Source organism: Notechis scutatus, chromosome Z (assembly GCF_049901735.1).
Source record: "Notechis scutatus isolate UNSWTSFEM ecotype Mainland chromosome Z, rNotScu1.2, whole genome shotgun sequence".
Lineage (NCBI taxonomy): Eukaryota > Metazoa > Chordata > Lepidosauria > Squamata > Elapidae > Notechis > Notechis scutatus.
In genome coordinates this window covers 9,421,818-9,441,441 of record NC_142025.1, presented here as the reverse complement: position 1 = coordinate 9,441,441, position 19,624 = coordinate 9,421,818, and the positions used below count along the sequence as shown (strand labels likewise).

The 19,624-nt window shown below is 47.8% G+C and overlaps 1 protein-coding gene across 1 annotated transcript in view; it reads left to right on the top strand.

The window, feature by feature from the left end:
• The window catches only part of SHH (sonic hedgehog signaling molecule), a 35,679-nt gene that overhangs the window by 80 nt on the left and 15,975 nt on the right, over positions 1-19,624 (top strand). The window contains exons 1-2 of the mRNA XM_026680924.2: positions 1-683; positions 8,068-8,329. The exon at positions 1-683 is cut by the window's left edge and continues 80 nt beyond it. Of these exons, the coding sequence (XP_026536709.1) occupies positions 381-683; positions 8,068-8,329 (565 nt within the window). The 5' untranslated portion in view covers positions 1-380. The remainder of the gene's footprint in view (positions 684-8,067; positions 8,330-19,624) is intronic.

Below are 19,624 nucleotides of genomic sequence, written 5' to 3'. Positions count from 1 at the left end.
CCCACCCCCGACCCCTTCCCGCTCCCCGCCCGCAGTCCCCTCCTGCCTTCTTCGCGCCACGATCCTGAACTCCGATGAGTCCCGTTATCGCAAGCGTCCTCCAAGATGCACCTGCTTTGCTAGAGATCGGGGGCTAAGTCACCGAGAGGAGAGGAGAGAGGAGAGGAGAGGAGAGGAGGCGGGCGGGCGGGCAGGCAGGCGGCAGGAGACAAGGAAGGGAGAAGCCAGGAGCCGAGGGAAGAGGGCAACTCCCGGGCGAGAAAGGCAGCAGCGGGCGCGCTCTCTGACACTCACACGCACCCACCCGAGCCACAAGCCCGGTAGAGCGCAGGGGGCGGCGAGGGGGGAAGCCGAAGGGGGCCGCTTGCTCCGTGGACGGCATGCTGCTCCTGAGAAGAACTGGGCTCCTCCCGCTCTGCCTAGGCGCGCTTTTCCTCTCCGCCGGGCTAGCTTGCGGGCCGGGCCGGGGTTTCGGCAAGAGGAGACACCCGAAGAAACTGACCCCTTTAGCCTACAAGCAGTTCATCCCCAACGTGGCCGAGAAGACGCTGGGCGCCAGCGGCAGATACGAGGGCAAGATCACTCGGAACTCGGAGCGCTTTAAAGAGCTGACCCCCAATTATAATCCGGACATTATTTTTAAGGACGAGGAGAACACGGGAGCCGACCGGCTGATGACCCAGGTCAGAGACGCGCCCTTCGCCTCTTGCCGACCTGCTCGCCTTCCGGCCTGGGGAGGGGGAGAGGGCTGTAATCCGGCAGCATCGCCTCCCTCCGGGGCTCTCAGCTTCCCCGGGCGTCGGCGACCCCGGTCCCCAGGAGCTGTCGGGGGAAGGGGTGCGCCGATGGGGTGGGGGAGAGCCCTTTGGGGATAGCAGGTCTGTTGCCGCGACCTTCCTCCTCGGAGGGAGGAAGCTCCGCGTGTGAATTATGGCAGCCTGGTAGTTGCAGGCAGGGCTGCGCTCGGCCGCTCCCTGCCCCGCCGATTTGGTTAGCTGGCGGCTTTGCCTGCTGCTCGTGTTAGCCTCCCACCCCACCACCGATCTACCCCCACGGGGATTCTGCCTTTCCCTTCGGAGACCGAAGTCGCCCGCCTCCGCTTCTCTCTCTTCCTAACCAGGTTGGTTTAGATTAACCCTCTTTCCCCGTCGCCTCGAGGATGGCATCTGCCGCGGGCGATTCTGAAGTCCAAGGAGCAGGGTAATAACAGTAATAATAATAATAATCGTCAAAGGCGGCATCCGCTGGGCTCTCTTTGGCAAATGTGTCTGAGAGCGCATTGATCGCCTTCAAAGATGCTCACGCTTCCTCCCCTCCGCCCTAGACCGGTGAAACCACCCGAGGGGGAAAGACGAGAAACTTAATCAGCACAGCAAACCCGGGATGGAAGATCGCGGGTTGCGCGCCCAGCTCTCACGACCTCAGAGGACGAGGGCTAAAAATAGGCGCCCACCCTCAGTCCCTCGATCACCTATTCCAAGCGAATAACGACCGAGAGCTGATTCGGTCAGGCGGAACTCTGCGAATCAGGCTCCGCTCCACCTCCAGAGTTCGGGCGGCTCTTCAAATTCTCCACCACGCTGCCAGCCTCGGGCGACTGCCGTCGGTTGCGTCCCCTTCCGAAAATAGGTCAGCTGCCTTTCCTTCCCCGACCCCTCCCGCGATCCTGAGGTTTAAGCCCCACTTTCAGCACCAGAGTAGCTAGCTCAATTCCGCCCGAGTCGCCCCTGGAAAGGCGGAGGGGCGGCGGCGCCCTTTGCTCGCTGCAGTTTGGCGAGGAGTTGGCTTGGGGCTACGGGAAGCGCACCCGCCCGCCATCTCCGTCTGACCACCTTAAATTTCACGGGACCTGGGAAGGTTTGGAAGCCGTGCGCGACGCGAGTTCCAACAGCTGCCGAGGCCGCGACAGCGCTGCCTCCAGGAAAGCAAAGGCCCCCGAGAGCAGAAGGCGCTCGTCAGAAGGCGAGGCGAGGCGACGGTGGGACCAGCGCCCCTGGGGAATCTTCAAGCTCCCGGGTGGCGTTCGCGCCCTCCTGGCTTCCTTTTGGCTGCGTCCTGCCCCTGCTCCCCCTCCCCACCCCCATCTTCAAAGACGCGCGAGCCGGGCTAGCTGTGCGGCTGCAAGTCAAACGCATCTCGCGTTTTCGGCTCCACTTACTCCTCTCTGATCGATCGCCAGGGCTCGGGTTTCACCCTGGAGCCTGGCTACAGGAGGCCGGAGAGGCTGGGGACTCCTGGCGGGTCTGGCAGTGACGCGGAAGCCACAGGAAAAACGTTGCCAGCCGCCACCGCCGCCACTATGCGCGGCAAGGGGTCTTGTGCGCCCGCGCGCCTGACTCTGCCGGTGCAGGTCACTTTCCTTCGTGCCCCTCCGACATCCTGAGAAGAGCAAAGGAAATGCACCTGGGCGGGTCCTACTCCCGGAGAATCCGTCTGGAAGCTCCTCCAGGTGTACGGGATTTTTACGCCAGCGCTAGTGAGTTGGGGGATGATGGGAGTGTAATCTGGACGGCCTGGGAAGGAAAGGAGAAGATGTGTCTGGAAGGGAGGTAAATTTGGAACAAGTGGCTGGATTCGTGGGGTCGAGGGTGGGGAGTAGAGAGGCAACGGAGAGGATCGGGAAGCGTAGCCCCCTCTGACCGCCGCCTTTCCTGTTCTTCCCCGCCCCCACGCGCGCTTCCCACGCGCCCTGGAGCTCCCTTGTTAGGTGGATCGAGGCACCTGCAAAGCAGAACTCCCCACTCCCCTGCTTCTTCGTGGCCGGCCTCCTTGGCAGCCTTCGCTGAAGTCTCTGAACTTCTGACCTTCCGCCAACTTCCCTCAGACGCAGCAAACACCGCGCCCCAGCCCCGCCACGCCAGACGCACTCCCGGGAGCTTCCGCCATCGCGCCTCGCCTCACTCCTTTCCGGATTCTTCGGCCGACCAGGGCGCGCTCTGGCGAGGGCGGAAAAATAGCTTTCGCTCGGGAGCAAAGAGCGGGCTCCGGGGCAGATTTTAGGGGACGTGCGCTGGGGCAAGGGGATGCTCGTGGAGGCTGGGCATGAAGGCAGGAAAAGAAGCGAGTCTGCTACCCTCCGCGGCGGCCCTCAGCGCCCGAAGTAGTGGGCAGATTCGCTAACAGAGAACGCCGCTTGGCGGCGGAAATGCACCTGGGCGCCCCCGGGTCTCCGCCTTGACCCGGCCAGGCAGCTTGGACACGGCGGTCTCCTCCTGGGGCGGGGCCGAGAGGGGAGGGAAGCCTCTTCGGCAGAGAAGCGTTCACCTTTCCAACCAGCCACCGCCACCAGTTAATATTAACTAGAGGAGGGGAGGAGAAAGAGGCAAAACCTGACAGCTGCAGGGGGGGGGAGGAATTTCTCCTGGCAGGTGACGGCGGCCTTCTAGCTGCCCCCCTCCCCCGCCTCCCGTGCCCTACTCCGACTAGATCTATGGGGGACATAAGGGTGCCAGACCAGAGCTGCGATTCGTCTGGGGGGAAAAACGAGCCCTTTCTCAGCCCGCTGCAGTAGAAGTCCGTTAATGTTCCCTTAGCATGTTTCGGGGCTTGAATGCGGGGGGAGCAGGGAGTCCCGCTCAATCAAGGAGGCCGAGGCTGCACCCGATAGGATTTATTCCTGAAGAGATACCCTACGCGTGCCGCCTTCCTTCTCAGCAAAGGGGAAAAGAAAGCGAAAAGCGCCGAGGCGGGAGAAGGTAGGAGTAACCTGCATACTTAGGTCAGTTAGCCAGCCCCCACCCCCCCAACTCGGCCCTTTTCTGCCCGAGCCGTTCTGCAAAAAGAAAGGACCGGGCAGATAAGATGTCTTAGAGGAGTGATGGAAGCCAAAGGTGCTCAGTGCTGCCGTCTTTGTAGCCGGCTCTGTAGATCTTTCCTTCCCCTCTCCTCGCCGGCGAAGTCCCCTCCGCGTGCTCGAGAACCCCGAACCGGCTGAGCTCCGCTGGCTCTTCCTCCAGTCCAGCCGCGCGCCTTGGGCAACCGGCGTCGGATTCTTCGTAGCCCCAGATCTTTCGGCTCTTTTGGACGCTCACGGAAGAAGCGCAGTTCCATCCGGTCGGCAGAGATCCTGGATCTACTGTTGGTGCGGTGAAGGGGTAGGAAAAACCCACTCGTGTTTCCGCTTAACCTGCCCACCGAGTTGGTGTGCTTTTTACGCATTCGCCTCCCCAGCAGCAGCCTTCTGACATAAACGAAGACGACGATTATTTCTTAAATCTGCCCCCCGCCCACCTCCCACAAAGATGTCACTCTTAAAGCAGTTATCCGCAGCAGCGATTTCTAAAACTGTTGAGGTGTATCTCTCTTTGCCAACCTTCACTCAATAAGATGGCAACTACAAGTTCCAGAAGTGGTTTTTCAAGAGGTCTTTCTCTTAGAAAACCACCTTTGGGACAACTATGGCCTGGATGGCTGAGAATCTCCATAGATGCAAGTTCCAGAATGCCCAGGCATTTGGAAATTATTCTTTTAGAAAAGAGAAAATTGGAGTGAGGGTGTGTGGAATTAGGCAATTTCTCCCCTTTTGCAAAGCAATCCCACTTGGGTTTATACCAAAGTAAACTCCATTGAGTTTTACGGGGCTAAACTTCATATGGAAGAAAATATATAAAAGGCTAATAAAAGAGTGCCAAATTCGCCCCGAGTTGGTCTTAAAGGACAATGTTGCTGATGTTGACTCTGGGGGGAAAAAATTGCCTTGCTGGCTTATACTTCTTGCTGGAGAGGTGAAATGGCAAAAGGTATTCCTGGGAGAAAGTCCAAGAAATTGCCAAGTGTAAAGTCATTGGCCTCTGGAAAAGCTTGTTCTATAGTTGCTACAATCTTAGAGGCCTATTTATGCTTTGCAACAAAACTGCAAAGCTCTACAACTCCACCTCCTCTTAGTTATTTTTTTCTCCCAGAAATCCTTTTTTTTATTATTATTATAATGCAATAGAACATTGACCTGTCTTTTATTTGCTTTTGTGGGTGCTTCCAGAAAGATGTTGTCCCTAGCTTTAAAAGACTAATTCATGGAGTTTGAGATAAATGAACATTGGTTTGGAAAGGATTGTTTACTTTCAGAGGCCACTTGCTTAGAAATCGGCCTCGCTTAAAAGTTTTGAAGGCTGGCCTTTGGGGAGAAAATGCTAGGAGATTACTAGTAGGATACACCAAGGTCCCCCTTGCTTCCTTCTCCATTGAATCCACAGTCTGTGGGAATTTATGGCCAAGTTGCTAATGACTTTAGTTTCTAGGGTCATGGAATCCCAATACAGCCCCTAGCTACAGATAGTAGAAGCTCAAACAAGTATTAACAGGGCCAGACCAGAGGAAGAAGTGAAACATCTTATCTATTCACAAATAATAATTAATGAATTATATATTGGGGAACATCCATCCTGGATGGATGAGATTTACAAGAGCCTAAGGATTGGATTGGTGCAAAATCACAGACTATTGTTAGGCCAGCAAAATTTTAAGTAGGAAAACTGTTCCTGAATTACATTTTCTCAGATTGTGAATAGGGTGATCAGAACCAATTTGATGTAATGGTTAAGGCATTGAGATAGAAAATAAGAGATTGAGTTCTGGTCTTGCCTTAGATGCAAAGCCAGTCTGGTGACCCTAGGCCAGTCACTTTCTCTCAGCCCTAGGGAAAGAGGGAATGGCAAACCACTTTTAAAAACCTTGCCAAGAAAACGGAACAGTCTTGTCCAGGAATCATACAAAAACAGTTTTTTTTTGCGGGTGTATGTGTGTGGGGGGGGATGTGTTTCTATGTGTATGTGTTTGCTTGCTGAAATGAGAGAAACTTCATTCAGGTACAAAACTTAAGAATTTAACCTTATTTTTCTGTGCATACAAATAACTTGTGTTTATCTAGATCCATATGTTTTCATACCTTGAAGCAGTTTTTGCAATCTCCAAATTTGGCCCATTTTTTTCCTCTTTGGTTCTTTTATAAAGCAAAATAGATGCTTCCAGCTGATGCAGGATCTAAGAAGGATACCTTAAGTCTTCTTCCCATATCTTCTTCCCCATTCATTTTAAGATGATTCCTGGATAGAAGTCACTCAAGAATATGACATGTGAAGCCAAATGTGAATATCTAAATTCTTATGGAGTAAGCCCCATTAGTCAAACAGGTGGATGGTTTACTTCTCAGGCTAGGAACGCTTTATCTTACTAACTTGCATCTTTTCACAGTCAGTCTATATTTGTTAATTACATTAAGTGAAATAGAATTTATTTATTATTAACCTTGCATGTTGCCCCACTCCCAAAGATCCAAGTCTATTCAATTAATCTATTTGGGGAGTTTAGACCATTCAACCATCAAGCTAATCAAGTAGTCTGATTTAGCAAATATATTACCTCCCCTCCCATTCAAGCTAAAACTAAACAAGTTACACATTCAAGCTAAAACTAACCAAGTTACGCATGCTTGTGAATGCAACTACTGAATCATCATCCTTAAAAGTGTTTGGCAAATTCAGTCAATGCCAACTATCTTTCATTTATCTGGGAAGGAAACTAGTTCAGTGGATGTTCAACAGTCATTTTCCACCAAGGAAGTAAGACTTCCAACCATAGCCCATGTCCTGCCAAGGGAAAGGCTTGATTCCAAGTCTTGTCCTTGAATAAGCCCACCAAAATTAACTAGACAGAGACATTAACTGTAGGAAACTTAAATCCCCAGCCTAGCTATCAATGGTTCTGCTCTAATCCTGACAGGATCCAGTCAACCTCTCTCTCCTAAAATAGTTAATCTATTATTTATTTTATTTTATTGGCTTCTCAACTCCAGTGGGTTCTGGGCAATATACGAAACTATTTAAATATTTTCTAGGACACATAATGACCTTGGATTGATTGTCTTCCGGCCTCTTCTCAGCTAAACTGGACAGATGATTTGATAACTGGTAAAGTTGGAGTTCTGTCAAATTGACTTCAGAAGGCAGGTTGGCCAGAGATATTTGTGGGCTGTTGCATCCAGTTTTGGACTGGGGTGACTCTGGGGGAGCCCTTGGAGAGTCATTCTTGGAACTGGGTCTCCCTTTGCTCCCCACCTTCTACCCACAAAGCAGGAGTTTCTCCAAGGTTCAACTTTGGGTCTTAGGATGAAGGTCCACTCCAAGACAGTCGATGTGGTAGCATATCAAGATTGAGCAACCTGATAGAGGCATATCTTCCCAGATCTGGCTTCACTTACGTGGGCACAGAAGCACAGCTTATTCAAGAACCTCCATCATCTCAGCCAGTAGAGCTTGGTGTCCAAGAGAGAAGGCTTTGTAGAACAAATATCAGAAGGTCCCTGTGGAGTGGGGTGGGGGGAAAGGTTTGCTTCAGTTTCTTCCAGAGCTTGTGTATCTCTGGTGACCTTCTTGCTCATCTCCCACCTACCCACTTTTTGCATTCCATCCTTAGTAAAGGGCAAAATGCACAGGGAGTTCTACTCAAATCTCACAAGTAAACAAATTATCTAAAGCTGTGTTTTTCCAGCTTGGCAACTTTAAGACTTTAGATCCCAGACTTTAGATCCCAGAATTCCCCAGCTAGTTCCCATCTCTTAAAGGTGCCAAGTTTGGGAGGGTGGTAGGTGCTCTAAAATTCAGCTATTCTAGACTTTTGGCTCTGTGGCAACTAACCTGCCTTAGGATGCTCAAACTTGGGCAAAATATCAGCTGCCTGACAGGGGCCTACAAGCTTTGTATGCTTATACAGGTGGGAGGCTTAAGAACCCTTTAGACAAAGGGGAAGTAAATTGTTCTATTGTCATTGCCCACGCAGGAGAGAAAGTCAGGGCCATCTGTTCTGGACTGCAAAGCTCTTGAGATGACCCACCTGGTTGCCATCGGGAGCTGGAAGCCCTCCACAAGTGTGTCCCCACTTTGGGGTCCATTGGAATATCTCAGCTGGGAGGGAAACGCAGGTCTGGCTCCCGCTGTGGGACTTCGCTTCCCCTGGCCGGCCAGCTCGGCCGTGACAATCCCCACCCCCCACCCAGCATCCCTACCCCACTGCGCCGCCGGCTGTTCTGACTCCCTCCGCCACGCTCGCCTCTCCTCTGCTTGCTCCCGGCAGCGCTGCAAGGACAAGCTGAACGCTTTGGCCATCTCGGTCATGAACCAGTGGCCGGGCGTCAAGCTACGCGTCACGGAGGGCTGGGACGAGGACGGCCACCACTCTGAGGAGTCGCTGCACTACGAGGGCCGCGCAGTGGACATCACCACCTCGGATCGGGACCGCAGCAAGTACGGCATGCTGGCTCGCCTGGCCGTCGAGGCCGGCTTCGACTGGGTCTACTACGAGTCCAAGGCGCACATCCACTGCTCTGTCAAAGCCGGTAAGCAGCGCGCGAGAGAGACATTTCTCTCCCCCGCCCCACCAGCATCCTCCCAGGCGTGGCGGGTCTGCCAACCTTGGCCCGGGGTGCAGGGAACGCGAGGATTGGTTTAAAACGAACAAGATGATAGCGGACACACCTGCCGGGATGAGTGGCGTCCTCCTCCGCGCTCTCCGTTCTCTAGGGAAAAACTGAGATCACCCTTGAAAGCATCTCGCTCTAACAGAAGGGGCAAGTAGTAAAGTAATAGTAACAACTACTGTAAAAGGGCAAGGTGTTCCTCTTTATGCCGAAGGGAGGGGGGCGGGGTGCCAGAGATTTGATACTGCTAGTTGGAAGCAGGAGAATGCTTTGGCTGAGTTTTCCATTTATTTAGCCTCCCTAAGGTGTTAGTTGTGAGATAAAGAAGGACGGCTGCTGCGTTTCACCGCTGCGAGTACATCCACACAACGCGCGCACGCACACACACGGAGGGAGGGAGGGAGGGAGGACTTGGAAGGGCCAGGTTCAGTCCACCCTCCTCCCTAGATGCTTGGCCAAGTGCTTGTTCTATGTCTCTTTCTCTCTCACTTCCCAATCCATCTCAGATGGTTGTTGTGGGGAAAAGTAGAAGAATGGGATATGTGTTCTGGTATGCCAGTTTGAGTTCTTGTACGAAACATGGGGTGTAAGTCACACCGTCGTTTTTCAAAACCTGGCAACTCGAAGAGGAGAGGACTTCCCAGAATTAGGAGAGCCCACCCGAGTTGCTAAGTCTGAAAAGCATTGTAATAAAACGAACCTTTTCTTTAGCTGCTCCTTTACGTACCACCAACCATAAACTGTTATCCAGAAATCTCCAATTAATCAAGAAGGACCAGAAAAACGGGAGGGAGAGAGGGAAATGTCAGGGACCTCGTCCAAGTTCCTGGGGGCCTGCAGACCTGAAGTGGCAGGAAAAACTGCGTCTAAGAGGGCTATGAAAAATGTAGAGGGCCGAAATAGCCTCGGCTCTCGAGGATGGCTAGAGATTAAACCCTTTCACCCAATCCGGGCATCCTCAAACGAAGGGGATTTGGGGCGTTCTGTCCCCCCCCGCTCAATTCCGCTAAGCCCCGCCCAGTCGAGAAACGGCCTCGCGCATCCAATGCTGGGCGGTTCTGTGCCCAGTTTCCAGCGAAGGTCGGTCGCTCTTTCCCCCAAGTTGGGCGCTTCAATTATTTCTGCTGGGGCACCCTAGGTTGTGATTAGACCCGAGTTCAAGCTTCTGTTGCAATTGCCTCGACCGCGTCTTCACAGGTGGGTGGGAACGAGGGAAGCTGCTGGCTGGCTTCCTTTTGAGCTCCGGACGGGTCTTGTGAACGCTGACCTGCAAGAATGGGGCTTAAAGCTAGAGCCCATTGAGGAACGGAGCGGGTTTACTCAACACAGCATCGAGTATCCCCTCCCACGTCGTTTCCACGCTATTTCACTTCTTCAGAGGGGAGCTGAGACCCCCCCTGAACTCAAACCGGGTCTTTCTGGACCCTTAACCAAAAGGTCTCCAAACTTGGCAACTTTAAGACTTGTGGATTTCAACTCCCATAATTCTCCAGCCAGCACAAGTTTGGGGGCTCTTGCCCGATCAGCCACAGCTCAGTTTGTCAAAGCCAAACCGTCCCAAGCACACACACACACCCCTATTACAAGAGAGATCCCGTTAGCCCTCGTTCTGTTCCTTTTGGCCACGCGGGGACAAATTACATCAACACGAATGGGCCGTTTAAAGCAGGAGTAGGATGGAAGGTGGCGAGGTGTTGCGAATGGTACCCATGCGGTAGGGATGTTTCGGAGCGAGTCGAGTTCCTTCATCCAGAGTAGTGCTAGGAAGCCGAGGCGGATCCCGCGCACCGCTTTGGAGGCAGCTCCACCCTCACCCCCGTTGGCTCCATCGCCTGCGCGTTTCCCCTCCCCCGGCGCCAGTGAAGATACAACGCGTTTAAAAAGCAGGCTGAGCTTGGATCGCAGCGCTGCGTTGGTCCTTTGATCTTACCCTGCGCTCCTCCTGCCCCTCCTCCACCCGCCCCCTCCCGCCGATCCAGAGCATGTAGGTGACCTCGCGGAAACTTTGTTCGCGTGTCCCGCCACGGATTGGGATTTTTGCCGAAACCACCAGCTCCGGTTTCCTCCCTTGGGGGTGGAAAAGAGCGAAGGGAAGCAGAACACGCTTCTCGCCTCTCCGCCGGCCCAGCGGCCTCCGAACCGCTTCAACCGGCGTTGGTATTTCAATTGTGGGGTAATGAAACAACCTGCAGAAGAAGCTCGTTCTTCCTTTTGCCGTAGCTGGGGAAGGGTGGAAAACTTGCCCGTTTCTTCCAGAGCTCCGCTTTAAAAAAAAAAAAAAAATTCAGCCTCAGCTTGTCTCAGAATTGCTTCGTACTACGAGCGCCCCTTGCTGGTCCGGTTGAGAAACGCAGCCTTCAGGGCGCGCGTGCTGCTTGCTCGCCTTCTGCATAAATTGTCTCTTTCAAGCAAAACAGTTAACAGTAAATGGGTGTGTGTGTGTGTGTGTGTGTGTGTGTGTTGGCGGAGACGCCTTCTTGTTTTGCTCCCTCTCCTCCTTTGTTGACTGGCGCTTAAAGAAAACACTCCCGAAGTGCCAAGAAACACGCAATCGAGATGAAAAAATAATTAACTGTCTCTAAATATATGAAAAAATAATTAACTGTCTCTAAATATATCGGCTGACGTGAGAACGAAGCAAGGGTTAAGAGAAACAGCGTGATTTTTTGGGGTGTGTGGAAATTCCATTCAAGGCAGTGGGTAAAACGAACTACAGGACTCGATTCCCCAAGTAGATTTCCTAAAAAGCGACTGTTTTTTTTCTACCAGAGTCTTTTACAATTATTTTTCATTGGTGATTGGCTTTTTGTCAAGTCAAAGACCCAATTTTATTATTATTATTATTTGCAAGGTATAGGTTGAAAAAAAATCCCTGATGCACATTTTAAAATAATGTGAATTGCAATCCCAGGTACTGTACGTGCCAGTACCATATATTTTATATTTTCAGTTTGCAGATTGCAGGTGGTTAGCTTGCCATAGAATTGGAGATGTCACTTCGCTCATTTAAAGCCCAGTGTCCGTGACAATCGTAATTATTTCTCAGGAAGCAGGGATAAAAGACTGCTGGATCTTTTGAACTAAGTGAAAAAAAAGAAGAAGAAGTAAACTGTCTTGGCGTCTTAACTCTGTCAGGAATATGGTCTTCTTGGCCTTTTCTTTCTTATGCCTCTTGGAGACCAGAGCACTGTGTGCAGTGCAGTACATACTACAGGTAGTCCTTGCCTTATGAACAGTTCATTTCGTGGCCATTTCAACAACACTGGGGGAAAAAGTGACTTGTGATCATTTTTCACACTTATGACTGAGGCAACACCCCTGTGGTCACGTGACTTACATTCAGGTGTTTAGCCACGGATTCACGTTTATGACGGTTGCAGTGTCATTTCCTTGTGCGACCTTCTGACTATAGCAAAGTCAATGGGACTGCCAGATTCACATCACAACCGTGCTGCTAGTTTAACAACTGCAGTGATTCACTTAACGAACATGGCAAGAATTGTGGTAAAATGGGGCAAAGCTCCCTTAACGCATCTCTCACTTAGCAACAAAAATTCTGGACTCGGTTGTGGTCATCAGTGAAGGACCAGCTGTATTTTTATCCTATCCTTTCTGAACCAGGTTGTTATCATTCCTTTGTGGGCAATGTTGCCTTTTCCAAGGTTAATGTTCAGCTTAGTTTCTGGATTCAGATTCAGTCATGTTGGGATTTTTTAATTTAATATTTATTTTGTGCCTTGGAGTCAGTGTTGACTCCTGACGTGTCTCTGCGCTCTTCTCAGCAAGGATTTTCAAAAGGGGTTTGCCATTGCCCACTTCCCAGAGAGAGAGAGAGAGAGAGGGACTGGCACCTGGGTGGCCATTGTGCTTAAAGGCAGGACTAGAACTCGTGGCATTGTTTCTATCCTGATGTCTTACGCATTTCGGTTACACCAAACTGATTCTTCCTGACTTAGCTTGATCCAAACCACAAAGGGAGGGGTGGAGGCAGCCCTCTCTCCTTTGATCCAGGGAGCCAACACTTGAGCCTACAACAAGTGTGAACTCTTGCTGGCAGAATCTGACCTACATTCATGTGGATGCATGCAGAAGGGTTTGGAGTTTTGTTTTTGTTTTGCAAGCAGAGATCTGGAACATAAGCTAGAAGGGGAAAAAAATCTCGTTTCTGCCTAGCTTTCTGTTTGGGATCGTTCTGGAGGGTAATCCTAGACAGGGATAATCCTCGCCTACCTTGTCGTATTCTATCAATAATGCTCCAAATGTTCCACACGCTTCCTATAAACATGCAGGAGAAAACCACAGTAGTAGCAATTTAAAGCAGCCATCACTGAAGTAGTGCACGTGAGGGCCAAACAGAGCATTTCCTATCTCCTAGTTCAGGGGTCTCCAACTTTGGCAACCTTAACTCTGGAGGACTTCAGTTCCCAGAATTACCCAGCCAGCAAAGCTTTGGGAGTTGAAGTCCTCCAGTCTTAAAGTTGCCAAGGTTGGAGACCCCTGTCCTAGCTTGTTCGTTCAACCAGTTCCTAGCTTAAAACAACTTTCTGCAGCCTGTGGCCCTCCAGAAGCATTGGAATACAAACCCTATGTTGGCTGAAGATGTTAGGAGGCCAAAATCTCTAGAGGGCAGAAAGAAGAGCCTGGAGGAACAGGAGAAAAACACCAATCAGATAAAAGAGAAAGGAGGAAATGCATTCAGACCTGCAAGGCTCTGTTATTATAGATTTATAATAACAGTAGCACTGACCCACAGGGCACCAGATTTTTAGTGTGATCTGTCTTGAAAGGATTATTAAAGTGATTAATAAGACGATTAAAGGCCTGGAGATTAAAACATATGAAGAACAGTTGTAGGAGTGGTTGGATATGGCTAGTGTGCTGTCCCAGCCAGTCTATGGGAATTGGATAGTTACTTAGGAATTGTGAGCTGTCCCCTTAAGGGAATGCATCATGGTAAATGTAGTCAAAGGTATCCTGGGAAATGTAGTTCATGTCACGTGGCCATATCTGTAATCCTGATTGGTCACCAAATTGACCCTCGAAGGGTGAGGGAGGTTTTCCTCACTTTTTGCCTGAACTCTCTAACTCATGGCAGCTTCTTTCTATCGGTACAAGATGGGTTAGGAGATAACCATCTTTTACTTTTCTGTCTTCTGCACAGAGGTGGATTTGAAGCTGTACAGATGCAGATAGATAACTCAACAAGACGTCCATAACAAAGTACATTTATTGGTTCATCAGGTATCCTCATAACTCACGTTTGTGATGAAGTTCTTCTTTAATGACCAATCCTTTGTATATCTGCCTTGTCGGTAAAAGATGGTTATCTTCTAACCCATCTCGTAGCGATAGAAAGAAGCTGCCATGAGTTAGGGAGTTCAGGCAAAAGTGAGGAAAACCTCCCTCACCCTTTGAGGGTCAATTTAGTGACCAATCAGGATTACAGATGTGGTCACGTGACATGAACTACATTTCCCAGGATACCTTTAACTACATTTACCATGATGCATTCCCTTAAGGGGACAGCTCATAATTCCTAAGTAACTATCCAATTCCCATAGACTGGCTGGGACAGTACAGCTAGTCTAAGGAAAGGAAGAACCGGAGGTGATAGGATAGCAGTATTCCAATATATGAGGTGCCGCCAAGAAGAAGAGAGAGTCAAACTATTTCCCAAAGCACCAGAAGGCAAGACCAAATAAAAAAATAAAAAAAATGGATGGAAAGTAATTAAGCAGAGAAGCAAGCTCAAATTAAGGAGAAACTTCCTAACTGTGAGGACAATTAACCAGTGGAACGGTTTGCCTTCAGAAGTTGTAGGTGCTTCATCACTGATTAACAGATTATCAGAGTTGGAAGGGACCTTGTAGGTCATCTAGTCCAACCCTCCCCCCCCCCCACCCCAGCCAAGCAGGAGCCTCTACACCATTTCTGAATGATGCAAGTCTAGTCTCTTCTGGAAATCTTCCAGTGATGAAGCTCCCACGACTTCCAAAGGCCAGCTGTTCCACTGTGGGAGCAGGGGGATATTAAGAAAAGACTGGACAGCCCCTTGTTTGAAATGGTATAGACTCTCCTGCTTGAGTAATGGGTTGGGCTAGAAGACCTCCCAGGCCCCTTCCAGCTCTATTTTGATTGGTTGATGCTTAAGAGGACCTGAGGTTGGTGGCTTTGACTTTGCTATACCGTAGCACCCTTCCGAGGTGGGCGCGCTTACCTTCGTTGCCACCCATACGGCCAACACAAAGTAAACGGATTCCATTCCCACCACCCACCCAACCGCCTGGATTCATCGGGTGCAATTTGATGGGTTCCAAAGGGGGGAGGGGGGGAGAATCTGCCTTTAGGGCCAAATCCGGGCATTCGCAGGCAGTGCATGCTGGGCTGTTTGCGAAGGGAGGGAAGAAGTCACTCAAGGTTGTGTGACTGTACAAGAGAGATTCCCCGAGAGGGTGCCTTGAAAATGCCTCTTCCAGCTGGTTTTGGAGGGCCAGGCTCTGGGTTCATGGCTGAGAATCTGATGAGAAGATTAAAGAGGAAAGGGTTTCCAGGGAGGGGCGTTTCTTTCAGAGACCACTTCTATTTGCAGAAAGTATCATCCTGGAGATTGGAATGCAAAGGAGGCGATTCCAACCCCCCACCCCCACCCCCAAATATGGGCCCTGAATAGCTATGGGGGGGGGGAGGAGGAGGAGGAGGAGGAGGACAGGAGCTGCAAAAGAGACAGGGATAATGGGGTGGGGGTGGGATGGGGGTGCCAGAAGGGCTATTAAGAATCCACCCTTCTATTTCAAATTCAAATACACATCTTGAGTGTTTTGGAAATGTGTCCTGGTCTGTGCAAATAGGCCTTGGAGGATTTGGTGTGTGTGTGTGTGTGTGTGAGTGTGTGAATGGGTCTCAGAAAAGCCTCCCTGCACCTGAACAAATAGGGGGTGGATGGGGGGCTAGGGTGGAGACTTGGAAGCATCTCCTCTCTTTATTACCCAGATCGGAATGACAGTGCCGATTCTTTATTCGATTTTAATTAGAGAAGGGTCTGTTCAACAGGGCAAGGTTTTCACACCTCCGCTGGTTAGCTGGCATGTTTGCTGAGCTGCTACACAACTAGACCTATTCATCAACACCCCAAGTATGCAAACAAAGACTAGCTTGGAGTTGACGCTGTTGCTTGGGGTGAGAAAGAGGGTGCCTGAAGATGCTGCTTGCTTCCTCAGATAGGGCACCACGGCCATTCATGCTTCTGCCAAGATTTCTGGATAGGGTTCATTCCTCACCCATCCCACCCTGCTCCCAAAGTGGACGAAGTAGTCGATCTATCAAATCTATCCTGTTCTCTTTTCTTTGTTGTTCTTCTTGAGACAGAAGACATTCTTAGGGTTGGTTTCAAGGTATAACACTTTTTTTTTTAAATATTACCATCTGGCAGACGGTACAGGATAATAAAACAAGGACAAATAGGCTGGGAAACAGCTTCTTTTCCAGGGCAGTAGTTCTGTTGAATTAGTACAGTATAGTGCAATATTAATGCAATATCAGGGGTTTTCAATTCAATGTATAGAACGTGAAGGATGTGTGTTTGTGTTTATTTTCATAGTGACAATGTGCACTGAAGATGGTATTTAATTTTGTTGTACGAGGTGCAATGACAATAAACTAAACTAAACTAAATTATACTATAAGGGCTCAGCCTGTAAGCCTCAGAGAAAAAGAGGTGGGTGTGGGAGCAATCAAATCTCTAGGACTTCTTGTCCATTATGCTTTTAGAAGGAAATGGGATCTGAAAACAGACCACCAAAAAAATTAATAAAGAACTATAAAGGGAGGGAGGAAAGAGAGAAAGCGAAGATCAGTTGTGACCTAATAACCTTTGTTGTCAAAAAACAACAACAACAGGAGAATATTTTGGTTTAATTACAATCAAGCAAAGAACCTGATTGTACTTTGGCCATAGTAATTTATCTTTTTGTTGATGAGCCTATCAGAAAAAATTAGTTCTGGCCCCCATGATATCTCTTTGGAAAGAGACAGCTAAGGAAAATTGCAATCATAATTCTGTTGCTGATATTGGCCAGACTTGTGAAGACTCCTTACTGTGCCCTGAACTCATAAGCTAGTCAGCTGTTTATTAAATTAGCATCTTATGTGAAACTAACTATAGGCTTAGTTTATAGTTCGGTATAAACAGGAGTGTCATGAAAGACATAAAAAAAATTGGCAGAATTTCAGTTAAACTTTGTGGTCACCATCTTGACTTCTTTTTTTTAACCATACTTTGTAGACACTCCTGGCTATATCCCTTAAAATCATGTTGAGCTAATCATGGTCTATTTATCCATGGGTAAACATGTCTTGTAGGCACAATGACAAGATTTCAATGCCCTCACGGCTAGTCACAATTTAGTATCTCTAATGTCTGTTTGTGCCTTTGAGTCAGTGTTGATTTTTGGCAATTGCAGGGACAAAGTCATGCGATCTTTTTGGCAAAATTTTAGAAGTGGTTTGCCATGGCTCCCTTCCTAGGACTGAGAACTGAACCAAGGTTACCCAGTTAGCTTTATGCCTAAATTGAATCCAGATTTCACAGACTCCTGGTTTCCAATCTGTTGCCTTAACCACTATGCCAAAGTGGCTGAAATCTAATGTGACATCAGTTTAAATGTAAAGGAACTGTATTCATATTTTATAAATTAGGACTAGGAATGAGTTAGATAGATGGCCTTCCCCAATTAGTATCTTATTTCTCCTTCAGAATATTCTCAAGTTGACCTCTGAAGTTACCTTGCTGAAACCTCTACTTAGTGTGAGACAACCCAGATAAATAATATTTGCTTCAATAAAACTGATAGGTAGGCAGCCCTACCCTTCCTTGGGCCATTGATTTTATTGCCAAACTACTCTTACTGTGAAGGTTTTTTTCGTTCTAACATTCACTCAGAAATGCCTTCTTTTAACCCATTTTTTCCATGTCGTTCATTTTTTTTAAAAAAAATTAATCGACAGCATGCAGAATTCTATGCATGTGAATTCAGAGGTCCCAGTAAGTTCAGGAAATTTACTTGCAGTCTGGAATAACATGTCTACCAATTAAAAGTTGAACATTAACAATAACAACACCTACGATGATAATAATAATAGCAGTATGCTAAATTTAGTATATATGCTGTCCAACTCCCACTGATTCTGGCAGTTTACAAATCCTGAAAAACATTTAAAAATAGAAATGACAACAAAGCCAAAACAAAAAACCCATGGCAGAAATCTCAAAAACAGATCAGAAAAAGAAAAGAGGTTTCAATGCCTGCATTAACCCATAATGTTCATGTGAAATATAGATGATTTTCCAACCTAATGGAGCCCTCTAAATAACTCCCCTTCCCAAATTCATTGCAATTCGATCACAACAAAAGAAAGAGTGATCTCAAGTCAAAACAACCTTAAATCAATTAGGGGTCACCAAAGGCTTCCCAAAATAGTGTTGCTGGGTTAACTTAAAAGTGGGGTTGAATTGCTGTGTTTCAGTGTGCTGTCTTAACATAGTGCATGAGTGAATGGCCATTGTGTTAAGCCATAAAATAATATTTTTAATGTCTTTGAGGTACATCATGCAAGCCAAAAACTTAGTAAATATAATCTCACTTGGAACAGTTCCTAGCTCAGAATGCTACTACAAAAAAAGGCTTGATTTAGTTTATCTTCCTCCTCTCTTTTGGGGATGAGATCTACAGGAGAATTTCCGAAGGAAGTATTGAATTAGGACTAGAGAAACCATGATTCAAGTCTACCTTCAGCAATCAAAATCTACCGAGTGACTTTGTGTCAATCACTTTCTCTCCACCCAACCTACTTTCCAGCTTCGTTGCTACTGGGATGGAAAGAAAAAAAAGAAGAGCATTTCTGGTTAAAACACAATATATATATATATATATATATATATATATATATATATATATATATAGATCATGGGTATGCACACAGTGCAAGAGGTAATCTTTCAGGTATCGTAGTCTGAACCAGTTAGGGGTAAAAAGTCAAAAGAAGCATCTTAGGAAGTTTGAGCAATCCAATAGCAGTTCCATGCAGAGATCCATCTGGCATCCATAGTATAAGTTGTTCTCAATTTACAATCACAATTGGGAGCGAACTTTCCATCGCTAAACAGTGCAGTCATTAAGTAAGTTGTACCTGGTTTTATAGCTTTTTTTCCTGTATTTGTTAAGCAGATCTGGCTTCCCCCATTTTGTTGAAATGGCCACAAATGGAGATCATGTGATCCTGGGACACTGCAACTGTTGTAAATAGGTGCCATTTGTCAACTAATGAATTTGGATCACAGGCTTGAAGTAACAGTTGTATGTTTGAGGACTGGTTGCAAGTAATTTTTTACCAGTGTGTCATAGTTGTTATCACATTAACATGAGTCAAAGACTATCTGTACTGGCCAACATATTGCAGGCAACAAGTTGAGGCCAGTTGACCACCAGATGGCAGTTAAAGAAGTATATAAACCATCTTTGCTGCCATCTAATGGATGTTGAATTTTTTGCAAATCAGACCTGATAACCCTACACAATACAGTACAGACAAGGAGGTAGGGAATTTTGTGAACAAATTTACCTTGCCTAATAGAGTGCAATATTGCCTGCTATCACCAATATTGAACAAAAATATTAATGGCCAAAAACAATTGTTGTATTGCCAGGACCATAGTTGAATCTAAAAATATTCCCAAATTCAGAATCTCCTCCTTAAAACTTCTTTAGAACAGCTGCCCTTCCCATCCTAGATTGACCAACAGAATCCATTTTATCTGACTTGAACCTTATCCAATCACTCTTTGCACCCCGTCCATAGTACACAATCAATTAGGATCAGGAACTGCCATAAAAAGAACAATTATATCATTTAAACCCAACTAAGCCATAAAGACATTACAGCACCATTTAGCTGTCAATAAAACTATGTAAATAACAAGAGTAAAAATCAATGAGGCTATAAAACATCTTTCAAAAATGCATCCATCTCTTTATGGCTGCCCCAAAACTTATAAAGAAGTTCCTGTGTGGAAGAGAAATTGACACATTGGACACTAGTGAATAAATCCTATCTTTTTTTTTTTTTCACTTATCTTTTTGATTGACCTCACTATTGGGTTTGGAAAGAACCGCCCATATTTTAAAACTCAGAGAAGACAGAGTAATCTTATTTTAAATA